The sequence below is a fragment of the Palaemon carinicauda genome, chromosome 42 (genome assembly GCF_036898095.1).
Source record: "Palaemon carinicauda isolate YSFRI2023 chromosome 42, ASM3689809v2, whole genome shotgun sequence".
Taxonomy (NCBI): domain Eukaryota; kingdom Metazoa; phylum Arthropoda; class Malacostraca; order Decapoda; family Palaemonidae; genus Palaemon; species Palaemon carinicauda.
Genome location: NC_090766.1, coordinates 2,211,333 through 2,230,049, shown reverse-complemented (window position 1 = coordinate 2,230,049; position 18,717 = coordinate 2,211,333). Strand labels below are relative to the sequence as shown.

The 18,717-nt window shown below is 42.3% G+C and overlaps 1 protein-coding gene across 1 annotated transcript in view; it reads right to left on the bottom strand.

Moving 5' to 3' along the window:
- The window catches only part of LOC137632845 (uncharacterized), a 201,125-nt gene that overhangs the window by 169,950 nt on the left and 12,458 nt on the right, over positions 1–18,717 (bottom strand). The window contains exon 6 of the mRNA XM_068364941.1: positions 1,567–1,607. Within this exon, the coding sequence (XP_068221042.1) occupies positions 1,567–1,607 (41 nt within the window). The remainder of the gene's footprint in view (positions 1–1,566; positions 1,608–18,717) is intronic.

Genomic DNA, 18,717 nt, shown 5'->3' with positions numbered 1-18,717 from the left:
TGAGCGTTGGCTCATTAGCAGTTACAGTAGCGGGATCAGGATCTACCACAACAGGGGAAGGAATAGGGTTAGTGACATGGGATGAGGAAAAGTCTTAAGAAGAACGAGAAGAACTTCGTCTCAATCTATCCCTTTTGAGTTTACGTCTATACCTGTCAAACTCAATCCATTCATGCTCTGATAAAAGAACACACTCATCACAGCGATCCCCCAAATCACATTCTTTACCTCTGCAAGCAACACAGAGAGAATGGGGATCAAGAGAAGCTTTTGCCTAAATCCAATCGTATTAAAGAATATCCAAAGCGAGATCAAAAACAAGCGGGAGTCAACAACCCAAGTTTTGTACTTCACCAAAATAAGATCAATATTGACGAGCAGAATATCCACGTGTCGCCGCTAGCGACGGCAGGGAATATATGAGGGTTCCTGGAATGGTTCCCAGGTACCTCGCTAGGGCGCAGGGGTGGTAGACCTGGCTATCCAATTGGCGATTGGCGAGAGTTTTGAATTTTCTGCCGTGACGTCAGGGACGTAAGCTATATATATAACTACCGGGTAAGTCTTATGTTTAAAAAGCAATTTTCATATATTACAAAGGCAGGCCAGGTGCCGCATGCAACCTTATTTACTTACTTTTTCATCAAAAATTCCTGGGAAAGATATTTATTTTAGTAACCCATACAGAGTAACACCACAATTTTCTATTTTTTTATTTTATGATTATGCTGATAGGTGTACTGTATAAAGTTTACACTGGCTGCACATTAAAGCAAGAATAGAGTTTAAAATATGTATAATAACCCATCAAGTTATCAGAACCGACGTCCAAAATACCTCGGAGAATTGCTACATATCGTGCAGCCAACAAACTGTGTTGACACGAGAATAGTTATAAATGGTTTCAAATTACTGGAACTTAGATATAAGTCTACTTTAGGCTCTAAAGCCTTTAAATATGCGGCCCAGAGACTATACAATAAGTTCCCACTAAACATCTGAAAGATTGAAGATATTAAGGCTTTCAAGAGGAAACTGAAGACTTTCTTGTTCTCTAAGTGCTTTGATAGTGAGGATTTCACAATAAACGAGCAATATGTGGTGTGATATGTTGAATGCTTTGGAATAAACATATTACTGTGGTGGTCCTGTAGAGAATAAGATTCCCCTGCTGTATAGCACCAGAAAAGCAGCCCTTAAAGTAAAGTAAGATTACTAAATACTGTATGCCAATAGGGTAAAATTTGCCCTGAAAATAAGTAAAGAAGATATTATGTTAGCCACACAAGATATCTCCCACAGCTGAAAACAAAGTGGCTACTTAGTGTCCTGGCCTGGGGAGGGGGGGGGGGGGGGGGTGGCGCGCGCAGGGTTTCTACCCCACCCCCAGTAACTGCCGACACCTCCAAGTTCAAGCCAAGCTGAAAACTTACAGTTTACATTCTTATAAAAACAAAGAAGGCTTGAATAAAATACTTCATATGAAGCAAAGCAAAGTATACATATGGTGCCTTACCTGTTATAAGGCATAAATTTCAAGTAACAAAAATAGAATACAGTACTTACCCATTTGAAAGCAGGAGCCCAAAAGAAAACTGTTTTAGGACCTGCAAAGATACATTCAATTAGCCTTAGATTGTGGATGGCCCAGGATAGCATGATGTGCAAATTCTTTAAAACTTGGGTCATTTAAAATAAAATATGCATTGAAAAATGATATTTTAATTATAAAATAAATTTTTGAATATACTTACCCGGTGAATATATAATAGCTGCTGCTCCGGCGGCTCGACAGAAAAACACAAAAACTCGCGAGCGATCGCTATGAAGGTTGCGGGTGTGCCCACCAGCGCCAACTATCGGCCAGATACCGCATATGCATGTAAACAGCTCCAATTCTTCTCATCCCGCTGGGTCTCTATCGGGGAGGAAGGGGGGGCCTTTAATTTATATATTCACCGGGTAAGTATATTCAAAAATTTATTTTATAATCAAAATATCATTTTTAAATATTTAACTTAGCCGGTGAATATATAATAGCTGATTCACACCCATGGTGGTGGGTAGAGACCAGAGTTGATTAAGTTTACAGCGTATATGCTTAGAGTTTTTGACAGTTATATCATAACAAAACCCAAATATATATAGGTACCTGGTAAGGAAGTTGACTTAGACGATTACTCTGCCTTGTTAGTCTGTCTTCCTCACGAAGCCCAGCGATCCTCTTAGGATGCTGAAAGACTTCCAGGAGCTGAAGTATCAAGGGCTGCAACCCATACAACAGGACCTCATCAAAACCTTTATCTGGGCGCTCTCAAGAAATGACATTTGACCACCCGCCAAATCAAAAAGGATGCGAAAGGCTTCTTAGCCTTCCGTACAACCCAATTAAAAAACATTTCAAGAGCAGATTAAAAGGATATTGGAACTAAGGGAATGTAGTGGTAGAACCCTTACCCACTACTGCACTCGCTGTAACGAATGGACCCAGTGTGTAGCAGTCCTCATAAAGAGTCTGGACATCTTTTAAGTAAAATGACGCGAATACCGACTTGCTTCTCCAAAAGGTCGCGTCCATAATACTTTGCAGAGATCTATTTTGATTAAAGGCCACGGAAGTTGCTATAGCTCTTACTTCGTGCGTCTTAACCTTAAGCAAGCATCGATCTTTTTCATTCAAGTGAGAATGAGCCTCTCGTATTAAAAATCTGATAAATTATGACAAAGCATTCTTTGACATAGGCAATGATGGTTTCTTAACTGAGCACCATAATGCCTCAGATCCACCTCGTAAGGACTTAGTACGAGCTAAGCAGAACTTAAGAGCTCTAACTGGACACAGCACTCTTTCAAGTTCGTTGCCTACGATCTCTGACAGGCAAGGTATATCAAAGGACTTAGGCCAAGGACGAGAAGGCAGTTCATTTTTGGCCAGGAAACCAAGTTGAAGTGAACATGTGGCTTTTTCTGTAGAAAAGCCGATGTTCTTACTGAAGGCATGAATTTCACTGACCCTTTTAGCCGAAGCCAAGCACACTAGGAAAAGCATCTTGAGGGTGAGATCCTTCAGGGAGGCTGAATGTAATGGCTCAAACCTGTCTGACATGAGGAACCTTAGGACCACGTCTAAGTTCCATCCAGGAGTTGCCAAACGACGTTCCTTAGAGGTCTCGAAAGACTTAAGGAGATCTTGGAGATCTTTATTGTTGGAAAGATCTAAGCCTCTATGACGAAAGACCAAAGCCAACATGCTCCTGTAGCCCTTAATCGTGGGAGCTGAGAGGGAGCGAACATTTCTCAGATGTAAAAGAAAATCTGCGATTTGGGCTACAGAGGTACTGGAAGAGGACACAGATGCTGACTTGCACCAGTCTCGAAAGACTTCCCACTTCGACTGGTATACTCTGATTGTAGAAGCTCTCCTAGCTCTCGCAATCACACTGGCTGCCTCCTTCGAAAAGCCTCGAGCTCTTGAGAGGCTCTCGATAGTCTGAAGGCAGTCAGACGAAGCACGGGGAGGCTTTGATGAACATTCTTTACGTGGGGCTGACGTAAGAGATCTACCCTTAGAGGAAGACTTCTTGGAATGTCTACCAGCCATTGAAGTACCTCGGTGAACCACTCTCTCGCGGGCCAGAGGGGAGCAACCAACGTCAACCTTGTCCCTTCGTGAGAGGCGAACTTCTGCAGTACCTTGTTGACTATCTTGAATGGTGGGAATGCATATAAGTCCAGATGAGACCAATCCAGTAGAAACGCGTCTATGTGGATTGCTTCTGGATCTGGGACTGGTGAGCAATAGATTGGTAACCTTTTGGTCAACGAGGTGGCAAAGAGGTCTATGGTGGGTTGACCCCAAGTCGCCCAAAGACTCTTGCACACGTCCTTGTGGAGGGTCCATTCCGTGGGTATCACCTGACCCCTCCGACTGAGACAGTCTGCCAAGACGTTCAAGTCCCCCTGGATGAATCTCGTCAACAGGGAGATGCCTCGATTTCTTGACCATATGAGAAGGTCCCTTGCGATCTCGTACAGCGTGAGGGAGTGTGTGCCTCCTTGCTTGGAGATGTACGCCAAAGCTGTGGTGTTGTCTGAGTTGACCTCTACCACTTTGTTTCGAAGAAAGCTTTCGAATTTCATCAAGGCCAAGTGGACTGCTAATAGCTCCTTGCCGTTGATGTGCATGCTCTTCTGACTTGAGGTCCACAGACCCGAGCATTCCCGACCGTCCAGGGTCGCACCCCAACCCAAATCCGACGCGTCTGAGAACAACACGTGGTTTGGGTTCTTGACTGCTAGGGATAGTCCCTCTCTCAGACTGATATTGCTGTCCCACCATTTCAGGCATGCCTTTACTGGTTCAGAGACTGGGATTGACACCGCCAGGGGAATGGCGGTGTATATTAGGACCGAGTACCCTGCTTCTCATAAGTCCTGCTATCAATGTGGATGTCATGAGATTCAGGTAATAAAAGTTTGTGGCAGGCATAACAACTTTTATTTGTGTTCGATCTACCGGAATCCAGACATGGATGATTCTATCTTCGATTGTCTTCTTACCATTATGGCTAAGATACAAGAAGATGATAGAAAGGCTTCTTTTGTCTTTGTCGGTGATTTTAATGCTCACCATAGGGAGTGGTTAAGTTCTATCTCTCCTACCGATCGCCATGGCTTAAGAGCTTTAGACTTTGCCTCTGAATCAGGCTGTGAGCAAATCATAAATGAAGCTACCCACAGGTCTGGTAATTGCTTGGACCTCGTATACACTGACTCCCCTGGCGTTATAACTAGTAAGGTTGGTTCTCCAGTCGGGACTTCTGATCATGCCTTGATTTCATTATTAGTGAAGACTGAGCAGCCTGTCCCTGATATATCATATTACTGTAAAATTTATATGAAATCCCAAGCAGACTGGAATGGGATTTTGCATGATCTTTTGTCCTTGAATTGGTCACAATTATATAATAGTGTAGATCCTGTTGTCTCTTTGAATGAGAATCTAGTCAACATAATTGATAGGCGTATCCCTTCTCGTGTGCTAAGGTACCGAATGAAGGACAAACCGTGGTTCAATGATGATTGTAGACGTGCTTATTTGGAGAAGCAGGAGGCCTATCACCTTTGGAAGGGTAACAGATCAGATTTGACCTGGAACAACTATACTCAGCTTCGAGCTTTTGCTCAGAGAGTTTATGCCTCAACTGAAAAGGAGTACAATTTAATCATAAAAGAAACCCTCTCTGATACAACTCAGGAACATAAATGGTGGTCTACCCTTAAATCTGCACTCTTTGGTGTAGATGCAACAGTTCCTCCTTTACTTAAACCAGATGGCTCAGTCACTCACTGTCCAAAGGAAAAGGCAACCCTTTTGGCTGATGTTTTTGACAGTAAACAGAGTAATGAAAAACTTGAACTTCCTCATTCCTGTTTTCCTGAGGCTAAACTAACTAGTTTAGCTTTTCGATCTCGTGAGATTAAAGCTCTGTTGAGGGACCTTGATGCTTATGGAGGTGTAGACCCAAATGGTATTTTTCCTTTGTTTTTATAAAGACAGCAGATTTCTTAGCTCCAAAGTTATCTGTTATTTTGCGTAAGTTAGCAAGAAGAGGAGCTTTTAGCACTTGTTGGAGAATTGGTAATGTTACTCCTCTATGTAAATGTGTTTGTGGTAGCTCAAGTCCCCACTGATTACCGCCCAATTTCCATAACTCCCATATTATCTAAAGTTTTTGAACGTCTTCTGGCAAAACGTCTTAATAGGTTTGCTGAAGGTAATCATCTATTCCCTAGTTTGCAATTTGGTTTTCGTAAAGGCCTTGGAGCATGTGATGCCCTTCTTACAATCTCCAATGCAGTACAGAAATCCCTTGATTGTGGTCGGGAAGTTCGTATGATTGGCCTTGATTTTAGTGCTGCCTTTGACCGTGTTAATCATGAGGCCCTTGTTTTCAAACTGAAACAGTTGGGAGTGGGTGGGTCGTTTCTTAGCATTATTATTGATTTTTTAAGTAGTAGATCTCAAAGAGTAGTTGTTGATGGGGCACCATAGTGAGTATAGGAATGTGATATCCGGTGTTCCACAGGGTAGTGTTCTTGGCCCATTACTTTTCATACTATATACACATGACATGTGGTTTGGCCTGGAAAATAAGCTTGTTGCATATGCAGATGATGCTACTCTCTTTGCATCAATTTCATCCCCTGAATGTAGATCTAGGGTTGGTGAATCCCTTAATAGAGATTTAGCTAAAATTAGTGCATGGTGCAAATTATGGGGTATGAAGTTGAATCCTAACAAAACTCAAAGTATGATTGTAAGTAGGTCAAGGACGGTGGCTCCTCAACATCCGGATCTCAGTATTGATAATGTTTCTTTAAATTTGTATGACTCTTTCAAAATTTTAGGCGTGTTTCTCGATAGCAAATTTACTTTTGAGAAACATATAAGGTCTGTGTCTTCTTCAATTGCACAAAAAATTGGCTTATTGAGAAAGTCTTTTAAGATATTCGGTGATCAATCTATTCTGAAGAAGTGTTTTAATTCTTTTAATCTACCTTGTTTTGAGTATTGTTCTCCTGTCTGGTCTTCAGCTGCTGATTCTCATCTTAATTTGTTGGACAGAAACTTACGGTCTATTAAATTTCTTATTCCTGATCTAGATATTAATCTCTGGCACCGTCGTTCAATTAGTTCATTATGCATGTTACATAAGATTTTTCATAACTCTGACCATCCTTTACATTCAGATCTCCCTGGACAATTCTATCCTGTTCGTAATACTAGGCAGGCAGTTAATTCTAATAGCCAGGCTTTCTCCATCATAAGACTCAATACTACGCAGTACTCTAGAAGTTTTATTCCAGCTGTTACCAAGTAGTGGAATGATCTTCCTAATCGGGTTGTTGAATCAGTAGAACTTCAGAAGTTCAAAGTTGGAGCGAATGCTTTTTTGTTGACCAGGCGGACATGAGTCTTTTTATAGTTTATATATGACATATTTGTTTTTGACGTTGTTAATAGTTTATATATGACATATCTGTTATGACGTTGTTACATTTTTTAGAATGATTTAATGTTAATATGTTCTCTTCAGTTATTTGTTTCCTTATTTCCTTTCCTCACTGGGCTATTTTTCCCTGTTGGAGCCCCTGGCTTATAGCATCTTGCTTTTCCAATTGGGGTTGTAGCTTGGATAGTAATAATAATAATAATAACGTCTTGTCCTTGTTCCAGTGAGAGGCTAGATGGAACTGGAGAGGCCGAAGGTGTAGTCTCCCTAGCGAGACAAACTGCTCCAGGGATGAGAGAGTCCCTACGAGACTCATCCAACTCCTGACTGAACAACGTTCTCTTTTCAGCATTAGTTGGACTTTGAGCAGGGCTTGTTCTATTCGGGTGGCAGATGGAAAAAGCCCGAAAAACTGGACTGCGAATCTCCATCCCCCAAATATAGAATAGTCTGGGATGGGATCAGTTGGGACTTTTCTAGGTTGACCAAAAGTCCCAACTCCTTGGCCAGACCCAACGTCCAGTGTAGATCCTGCAGACAGCGATGACTGGACGATGCTCTGAGAAGCCAATCGTCCAAGTACAGGGAGGCTCGGATTCCCGATAGATGGAGGAATTTTGCCACATTCCTCATGAGCCTCGTAAACACGAGAGGAGCAGGACTGAGGCCAAAGCACAGGGCTCGAAACTGGTACACCACATTCCTGTAAACAAACCTCAGAAACGGTTGGGAATTCGGGTGTATAGGAATGTGGAAGTATGCATCCTGAAGGTCGAGAGAGACCATCCAGTAGCCTTCCATTAATGCTGTCAAGACAGCTTGGTAGACTTCATCGTGAAGTTTGTCTTGACAATGAACACATTGAGCGCACTTGCCTCTTACGTACTCCAACAGTGAACGTGGCTGCCAGATCATTGGAGCCATCCCTGATAGTCTTGTTCCTGCAGAGAACGTGGCTGTCAGATTATTGGAGCCATCCCTGATAGCCTTGTTTATGCATGACATAATTGTACAGCAAAACTTCAAACGCTCGAAAAAACTCCTAACAGGAGATGGTCTACGCTCTGAAGCCGACCATAAAATCTTGGAGCGTCTCATGGCCAGGCGCCAGGGAGAGTCTATGAGGTTTGAGAAGTCTATCTGGGCAGAGGCAGGAACTCCCAAGCCGAGAACTTCTCCCGTGTCATACCAGACGCTCGCTCTATAAGCCAGTTTAAAAGGAGGGAAAGCAAAGGCTGTCTCCCTCAAACTCCTCCTGGTGATCAACCAGTCGCCTAGCAAACGTAAAGCTCTCTTAGAAGAGCGAGAGAGCACTAGCTTAGAAAACACACGGCTCCAAAGTAGCTAGGCCTAGTGTAAACTCTGATGTTTAGGCGAACGAGGAGCAGCAGTTACAAAATGATCCGGACAAAGATCCTTAAAAATCAGCATGATTTATTTAAAGTCCATAAAGGGCTGAGCAGCTTTAGGCTCCTCTCCGTCTGACAGAGTCCACAAGGGAATATCAGTAGGAGGGGGATCAGCAACTTCCTCATCTGAAGGAACCTCGTCCGACAATTGCCGAGTCTCAAGCAAGGGAGAGACCTGCCGTGGTAGCAATGCTTGACAAGCAGAGTCCACACGCAAAGGAGCATCAGTAGCAGTCAAGGACGCTAACGTCATGTAACTGCTTAAAGGACTGACCAGCAACAACAACAGGTGCGGGAGGACGCTCGACGTCAACTCGAGACTGCCTTGACTGCCTAGACTGAGCAGTCAAAACAACTCTTGACTGCGGTGCTTGACGCTCAACGTCAAAACAAGTCAACTTCGCTGGTTGGCGAACGTCCTGAACGTCAACAAGAGCATTCGGCAGCGGCTGAACATCCACAAGCGGCTGAAAGTCAACACTGGACTGCATCGAGTGAGGCTCTACAAAACGTGACTGACGTGACTTTGTAACGTCAACGTCAACAGGACGAGCCAAAGGCTCGTTTGGGCGGCTGACGGCCAGGATCTCAATCAGCTAAGCGGCGAGGATCATCGTGAACCCTCAGCAGAATAGTCCTCCATAAGAGAGGCAAGCTTATTCTGCATGTCTTGCAGTACAACCCATTTAGGATCAACGGGAATGGGTGCGGTAAGAGACGAGGGTAACGTCTGTGACTGCAAAACCTTGCCTACACTAAGACTCTCGGAGCCTGTGTTTACGCTTCTGTTTAGGCGTCGAGCAGTCTTTCCGATGACTGCACAGGGTCAGAGCTGTCCCAATGGGCTACAACCAGAGACGCTGGACCTGTCCTGAAGGGGACTGAACTTTCGCTTTAAGGGTCTCGAAAACTTGCTCTAACGGTTTCTTACGCGATAAGCCTTCGATGACGAGGAGAAAAACCGTCTCGCTCGTCTTATGGTAGGGGCGGTCTTGACGAGACACGCCTGAAACCATAGAGGGAACGTCTGTTCGTTGGTTAAAGTCTCTCGAACCCATAAGTCCTACGACATTACTTCTCCCTGGGGCATGGGAGCTTGCAAGAGGTCTCGGACTAGGCGAACGACAGGCACGAACAGACGAACCCTCTGTCGCAACACTGATAACACTTTGCGCAATTATCACTTTATCAATACAATTTTCTGTTTTTGCACTTACTTCACTGAAATCGAATTTTTCAATAATTTCACATTAGGCATGAATAAAAACTGATTTCTACCTGAAGCACGCAATTCTCCCCTACATCAAAAGGTTATAATTGCGAAAATAAGTTGTATAATATAAGCACATTAATACAAGCAAAAAACAGTAAACATATATATCGAATAAAACGGAAATATATAAAGATAAAAGGATCAGTGACTGGGGAGGAGACTAAACACTAGTTCATTCAAAACTACGTTTTCAATCTCTCACCGTACAGTGCCTTTGGGACGAGAATAAAAACTAAAAAACGTTTTATCCTTTCTCCCCGTACAGAGACTAGGGATGAGAGTAAAAAACTGACTCGAGAACAACGTTACTCGCTTGGGACGAGAATAAAGATCGGAACGTTCTCTCTTCCTCTCTCTCTCTCCGTCTCTCTCTCTCTCTCTCTCTCTTGATTTCACACCGAAGAGAAAAGCCCACTCACTTTTCGTCAATAAACAGGGTTATTTGACCAAAGGAAAAAACTGAAAGGACTAAGAAATTGAAAATTAACAAGTTCCTTTAAATTAGTATTTAAAACATTTCAGTTTGAAAGAAGAATGAACAAAACGTCAAAATCGATTTACTCTTTCTGCAAAGTGAAACCGTGATTCTCTCTTTCTCTATCGTAACGATAGAGCGCAAACTGCGTAGCATAAATAAACCAAACGTTAGTTCATCTTTGAAACAGCACGAAGACTATTCAAAGAAAATCTTTCATAAAATATCTAATAAAAAATATTCATTTAATAACTCTTACAGAGCAAATGATTTAAACTTAACGAAAATAAAAGTTGAATGGGCTCAACGTTGTTTAATTTCGGTTTCCAAGTTAGGACCGCCTACTCTCGGACTAGGGGAGGAATAGGTAAGGCCGCATATAAACAAAACATTAAAATTTATATTGATGTTTAGTATAAATGGAAAGCTAATCGAAGAGGCCTAATAAAGGCGGGTGAGATATAAAATATATAGAGGAAAATCTATAATTAACAACAACAATTTATAACATGATAAGATAATTGCTAAAAGCCTAAAACACACTTCCGTATTAAGGGAAGAGTCGGCCATTTTGAAAAGTCAAAGAAAGTCCAAAAAACAATCCAAAGTAATCAACAATTAAATCTATCCAAAAAAAGAGTTCAATAGTTTAAGTTGAAGATAAAACACCTCCACTGCGAAAGCTCAAACCAAAAGGAAGTACTTCACCAAGACTGTTGAAAAACTCCAGGTTAACAGCGAGTAATGGTACGTCTTGTCGATCAGACCGACAGAGAAGAATTGGAGCTGTTTACATGTATATGCGGTATCTGGCCGATAGTTGGCGCTGGTGGGCACACCCGCAACCTTCATAGCGATCGCTCGCGAGTTTTTGTGTTTTTCTGTCGAGCCGCCGGAGCAGCAGCTATTATATATTCACCGGCTAAGTTAAATATTTAAAAATCATGAAGCATAATTTTGAGATAGACTCGCACGTACCACACTATGGCACATGATTTCAATATTTTCTAGAATTCAACTAATAAAACGAACAGCTACCTAGAAGATGTCAAAAGTCACATAGTAAGAAAGTAAGCTAATTCAGATATTCTATTTTTCTAATTATTCAAGAAAACCAGGTCATTCTGACACCAAATTATGGTACATTGTTATTGTTATTATACGAGTACCGAACTACAAAGCTATAGAGTCATTTTAAATCCGAAGCCAATATTGAAATATTAAAAATGATAAAAAACATAGTCACCTTTATCACCTACGTATAATTAGACAGTTTGGTTGAAATTTTGATAACCAGCACAATATAGCCATGGATACATTACAATCACATATGAATTGGGATGGGAACAGATGGCTTGCGCACACTATAACCTATACCATTCAAGCCTCTTTCAGAGTATACGGTCCTTCCAAGATTGAATTTACCGAAATCCCATCTACAGACTCTATCCAGGCACTCAACTTAAGCCTCCAAAGATTATTACATTATCATTATTACTTGCTAAGCTACAACCCTAGTTGGAAAAGCAGTATGCTATAAGCCCAAGGGCTCCAACAGGGAAAATAGCCCAGTGAGGAAAGGAAAAGAAAAAATAAAATATTTTAAGTATAGTAACAACATGAAAATAAATATTTCCCAAACAATAAAAACTTTACCAAAACAAGAGGAAGAGAAATGAGATAGAATAGTGTATCCATGGCTACATTACAACCACATACGAATTGAGATAGGAACAGATGCCTTGCAAACTCAATAACCTATCCAGTTCAAGCCTCTTTCCAAATATACAGTCCTTCCAAGTTTGAATTTACCGGGATACCATCTGCAGAAAATACGCAGGCATTCGACTTAAGCCTCCAAAGATTATTACATTTTGATAAATATTTACTATTAATGTTATAGTACTGATTATTATTAAGTAAAAGCTCCCATAATTTTACCTGCCTAAGCATAATACATTGAAAGCAAGGTTCCTCATTTGTTATACTTTTCATAAACTTTCATAATTTCTTTTTATACTAGTAAGTTACTCAATAAATCAAATTATTTTTGCTCATTCTAGACCAATAAAAAAGTACTGTAGTCCTAAAAGGCAAAGCTACAAATTCTAAAAGTAATTTGTATTTTTCTAAACTATAGAAACCTGAGGTCTTTAATAATACACTAGTATATCTTTAGCTTGGCTGGAACTTTAGCGGTTAAATTTTATACAGAGATGTTGTAGTTACTGGTAGGCAGAGCAGGCAAGTCTTGCCCCAAGCTCCCCTACCCCCAGCCAATAAACCTAGTAGCCACTTTGACCTTCAACTAGGTGTTGAGAGGTGGCCGAGGAAGGGAATGAGACTTAAGATTCTGTTTTGTATGGTTAGGAAAAATATAAATTTAAAAAATTTGTGATTTGTTCCTACACTCATACAAACCCTCGACCTTTAAAAGGAGACTTATCCTTAGGGTTGATGAAGCTCCATCAAAGGTGATATGTTAATCATTGGCAGTTTATATTACGGCTTGCTCCAGCTTGTATTGAGTTTTGACAGTTAGCTCACTTACAATGGAAACAAAATTTATCTACTGAACAATCTATGAGGGTATGTACTTCTGAGCACATAAAACATCTTTATCCATTAATACACTTAACATCGACAAGGCCAAACCCATAGCACTTGTAATATTGCATTGCTTGTGGATGAAATTTCCTGACAGCAACGTTCAAGCGTCATCTAATTAGGTTGATAAGGTGTCAAAATGTACTAATAAAATGGCATCATTATTCCATTTTTAGTTTTTAAACTTTAAAAAGACTGTGAGGATATCTGTTCATAATGATCTCGTCTGAGAACTTATCCAAATCCTTAAAAGAAATCATTCCTCAAGCCTTATTAAAAGTATGGAGAGGACATACCCTTTTTTCAATACCATCCAAAGGGGAAGATTTAAAGTTAGTAAGCAGCCTTAACTAGCAAACTATGATCATATCTTTTCAAATTGCCTTGAGGAATGGTTCCAACTCTTTTTTTTTTTCAGGCATTTATACCTCCTGGTCATATTGGTATGTCCCTCTCTCTAGGAAGCAACATGTCAAGATTGCTTCAACTATGATCCTGGGAGCAACTTCTTTTTCTTCCCGCTGAAGACGAGTGACCTTGGGCATGTAATCTCGCGTCTCTTTCTTCGTCCTTGGTGAAGGATAGGGCAACACCGTCTCTCCCATGGGGAGAGAAACAGTAAGTGTCCTTTCGATTGGTCTCGAAGGACTAATAGTCTAAAGATGGGAAAAAGGACAGAACCCTTTTTTTCTCCAACAGGCTGTGCGCTTTTAAGAGGCAGAAGTGCGGCAGAGATGGAGGAATGACTTGAAGTTCTAGTTCTACCAACAGCATGCAACAATGCTCCATACCTAAATTATGTTGACATTGTTGTCACTACTACTATAATAGGAACAAAAAGTGTATATTGGTAGGTTACACAGAAACTGTCAGTCAGCTACTGCAAAACCCTTTGTTTTCTTAAAATTCCTTCTCACACACCAAATTAGATGAAAAAAAAATAAAACAGCCAATCAACTGCACCGGACATACATCTGTATTCGCCAGCGGCTAAAAACAAAGTGGCTGCACAGTGTACTAGCTGGGGGCCAGGGCCTCCCCGCCAACCCCAGGTAACTACTGACACCTCGTTATAAATTTTAGCAGCCAAAGTTCCCACCAAGCTGAAAGTATACTACTGTACTATTAAAGAATGAGGGTTTACATTTCTTGTAGAAACATAGAGTACAGTACTAGAGGGGCACTCAGTAGAGCACAGACCTCCATCACGGTAGCTTATTTCTCGCCCTTTTGCTTGACCGTGACCTTCCAAAATTGAGTAATATTGAGTATTTTACATAAGTTAATCCCTGCAAGTTTCATTAATCTAAGATTAAAATTGTGGCCAGGAAGCTGTTATCAAACACACACAAACAGGGGGTAAAACATAACCTCCCTCCAGCTTCGTTGGAAAAGGTAATACTGAATCTAGCAAAATTGGTCCTCATTTCTGTACAGTATTCTATAAAAGGATAGTGATAATGCACCATCCCGTTTTTGACATTATAAAAGATTTTTTTGTTGAAATCTATGTTGTTACTAGCATGCAGTATGGCTTATTGCAACCACTAATAAAGAGATCTGCTTGTGGTTGGTTCTGTTAACCTGAGAAAAAATAGCTACAAAATTATTGCAAACTTATGGTATGAGTGAGTTTACCCTTAATTGAGAGAGAGAGAGAGAGAGAGAGAGAGAGAGAGAGAGAGAGAGAGAGAGAGAGAGAGAGAGAGAGAGAGAGAGAGAGAGAGAATTATACAAATATGACAAATAAAATTAGCTGTAACAACATAACTATGATTTACACATGTAGCAAATATTTTAACAAAATATTTCTTAAACATTGGAAAAGGTTTTAAGCAAATCCCACATAGTACACTGCAGACGAAGCACCCCACTTAAAGAGATAATTACTTAACAAAAGGAGGAGGAAGCACCTAATCATGAGGACTAATTACTGTTCCCATGGCATACCACTTTCATCCAATACTGTATATTGAAATTATTTTACATATGGTAATATATTTTCCAAAGAGACTTTAAACACCATGAAATTGAATTTGAACTAGACTTATCTTAATAAGACATGAATTTAAAAAAAAAAAAAACTTTGATAGCAATAGAAACATCTACAACACTAAAAAACACTTCTCAAAGTTTTAATTACTATATCTACAAAATATATACGATGTAGGTAAATTAGGGCAAATGAATATGTTATTTTCCTTAGTAAAATAAATTTTTGAATATACTTACCCGATGATCATGTAGCTGTCAACTCTGTTGCCCGACAGAAAAAACCTAAGGTCGGGATACGCCAGCGATCGCTATACAGGTGGGGGTGTACAACAACAGCGCCATCTGTCGAGTAGGTACTCAGGTACTTCTTGTCAACAAGAACCAATTTTCTCCTCGGTCCACTGGGTCTCTATGGGGAGGAAGGGAGGGTCCTTAAATTCATGATCATCGGGTAAGTATATTCAAAAATTTATTTTACTAAGGAAAATAACATTTTTCAATATTAATCTTACCCGATGATCATGTAGCTGATTCACACCCAGGGGGGTGGGTGGAGACCAGCATACATGTTAACATTAGAAGCTAAGTATCCTGTATTTCATTTTAGCAGTTATTCAAAATAACAAACATAAAATAAATAAGTACCTGGTAAGGAAGTCGACTTGAACCATTACTCTGCCTTTTTAAGCACGTCTTCCTTACTGAGCCTAGCGATCCTCTTAGGATGCTGAGCGACTCCTAGGTGCTGAAGTATGAAGGGCTGCAACCCATACTAAAGGACCTCATCACAACCTCTAATCTAGGCGCTTCTCAAGAAAGAATTTGACCACCCGCCAAATCAACCAGGATGCGGAAGGCTTCTTAGCCTTCCGTACAACCCAAAAACAACAATAAAAAGCATTTCAAGAGAAAGATTAAAAAAGGTTATGGGATTATGGGAATGTAGTGGTTGAGCCCTCACCTACTACTGCACTCGCTGCTACGAATGGTCCCAGGGTGTAGCAGTTCTCGTAAAGAGACTGGACATCTTTAAGGTAAAATGATGCGAACACTGACTTGCTTCTCCAATAGGTTGCATCCATTACACTCTGCAGAGAACGGTTCTGTTTGAAGGCCACTGAAGTAGCGACAGCTCTAACTTCATGTGTCCTTACCTTCAGCAAAGCATGGTCTTCTTCCTTCAGATGAGAATGGGCCTCTCTAATCAAAAGCCTGATGTAATAAGAAACTGCGTTCTTAGACATCGGTAAAGCAGGTTTCTTAATAGAACACCATAAAGCTTCTGATTGTCCTCGTAATGGCTTTGTACGTCTTAAATAGTACTTAAGAGCTCTTACTGGGCATAGTACTCTCTCTTGTTCGTTACCAACCAAGTTGGACAGGCTTGGGATCTCGAACGACTTGGTCCAAGGACGAGAAGGAAGCTCGTTTTTAGCTAAAAAACCAAGCTGTAAGGAACATGTAGCTGTTTCAGATGTAAAACCTATGTTCCTGCTGAAGGCGTGAATCTCACTGACTCTTTTAGCTGTTGCTAAGCAAACGAGGAAAAGTGTCTTTAATGTGAGATCCTTAAAAGAGGCTGATTGAAGCGGTTCGAACCTTGCTGACATCAGGAACCTTAAAACCACGTCTAGGTTCCAACCTGGTGTGGCTAACCGACGCTCCTTTGAGGTCTCAAAAGACTTAAGGAGGTCTTGTAGATCTTTGTTGGTGGAAAGATCTAAGCCTCTGTGGCGGAAGACTGCTGCCAACATGCTTCTGTAACCTTTGATCGTAGGAGCTGATAGGGATCTTACATTCCTTAGATGTAAAAGGAAGTCAGCTATCTGCGTTACAGAGGTACTGGTTGAGGAAACTGAATTCGCCTTGCACCAGCTTCGGAAGACTTCCCATTTTGACTGGTAGACCTTGAGAGTGGATGTCCTCCTTGCTCTGGCAATCGCTCTGGCTGCCTCCTTCGAAAAGCCTCTAGCTCTTGAGTGTCTTTCGATAGTCTGAAGGCAGTCAGACGAAGAGCGTGGAGGCTTGGGTGTACCTTCTTTACGTGCGGCTGACGCAGAAGGTCCACTCTTAGAGGAAGAGTCCTGGGAACGTCCACTAGCCATTGCAGTACCTCGGTGAACCATTCTCTCGCGGGCCAGAGGGGAGCAACCAACGTCAACCGTGTCCCTTCGTGAGAGGCGAACTTCTGCAGTACCTTGTTGACAATCTTGAACGGAGGGAACGCATACAGGTCTAGATGGGACCAATCCAGAAGAAAGGCATCTACGTGAACTGCTGCAGGGTCCGGAATCGGTGAGCAATAATTCGGCAGCCTCTTGGTCATCGAGGTAGCGAACAGATCTATGGTGGGCTGACCCCACAGGACCCATAATCTGCTGCAAACATTCTTGTGAAGGGTCCACTCTGTGGGGATGACCTGACCCTTCCGGCTGAGGCGATCTGCCATGACATTCATGTCGCCTTGAATGAACCTCGTTACCAGCGAAATCTTTCGATCTCTTGACCAGGTGAGGAGGTCCCTTGCGATCTCGAACAACTTCCTCGAATGAGTCCCTCCTTGCTTGGAGATGTACGCCAAGGCTGTAGTGTTGTCGGAGTTCACCTCCACCACCTTGCCTAGAAGGAGGGACTTGAAGTTTCTCAAGGCCAGATGAACTGCCAATAGCTCCTTGCAGTTGATGTGAAGTGTTCTTTGCTCCGGATTCCACGTGCCCGAGCATTCCCGTCCGTCCAGTGTCGCACCCCAGCCCGTGTCCGATGCGTCCGAGAAGAGAAGGTGGTCGGGGGTCTGAACAGCCAATGGTAGACCTTCCTTGAGAAGAAAGCTGTTCTTCCACCACGTCAGCGCAGACCTCATCTCTTCGGATATAGGAACTGAGACCGCTTCTAGCGTCATGTCCTTTCTCCAGTGAGCAGCTAGATGATACTGAAGGGGGCGGAGGTGGAGTCTCCCTAACGCGATGAACTGGGCCAGCGATGAAAGCGTCCCTGTTAGACTCATCCACTGCCTGACTGAACATCGGTTCCTTCTCAGCATGCTCTGGATGCATTCTTGGGCTTGACTGATTCTGGGGGCCGACGGAAAAGCCCGAAAAGCTCGACTCTGAATCTCCATACCTAGATAGACAATGGTTTGGGATGGGACGAGTTGGGACTTCTCTATATTGACCAGGAGACCCAATTCCTTGGTCAGATCCATAGTCCATCTGAGATTCTCCAGACAGCGACGACTTGACGGAGCTCTTAAAAGCCAGTCGTCCAAATAGAGGGAGGCTCTGATGTCTGCCAAATGAAGGAATTTGGCAATATTCCTCATCAGTTTGGTAAACACAAGAAGTGCCGTGCTTAGGCCAAAGCACAGGGCTTGGAACTGGTAAACGACCTTTCCAAAGACGAACCTTAGGAAAGGTTGGGAGTCTGGATGGACGGGGACATGAAAGTACGCGTCTTTTAGGTCCAACGAGACCATCCAGTCTTCCTTCCTGACCGATGCTAGCACCGACTTCGTCGTCTCCATGGTGAACGTCTGCTTGGTGACAAAAGCATTGAGAGCACTGACGTCCAGCACCGGTCTCCAACCTCCTGTCTTCTTCGCTACCAGGAAGAGACGGTTGTAGAAGCCCGGGGATTGATGGTCCCGGACTATGACTACCGCTCCCTTTTGTAGCAAGAGAGACACCTCTTGCTGTAAAGCTAGCCTCTTGTCCTCCTCCTTGTAGTTGGGAGAGAGGTTGATGGGAGTAGTTGCTAGAGGGGGATTGCGCAAGAACGGAATCCTGTACCCCTCTCTTAGCAACTTCACAGACTGAGCGTCTGCACCTCTGCTCTCCCAAGCCTGCCAGTAGTTCTTGAGCCTGGCTCCCACTGCTGTCTGGAGAGGTAGGCAGTCAGATTCTGCCTTTTGAGGACTTGGAACCCTTCTTCTTTTTGCCACGATGA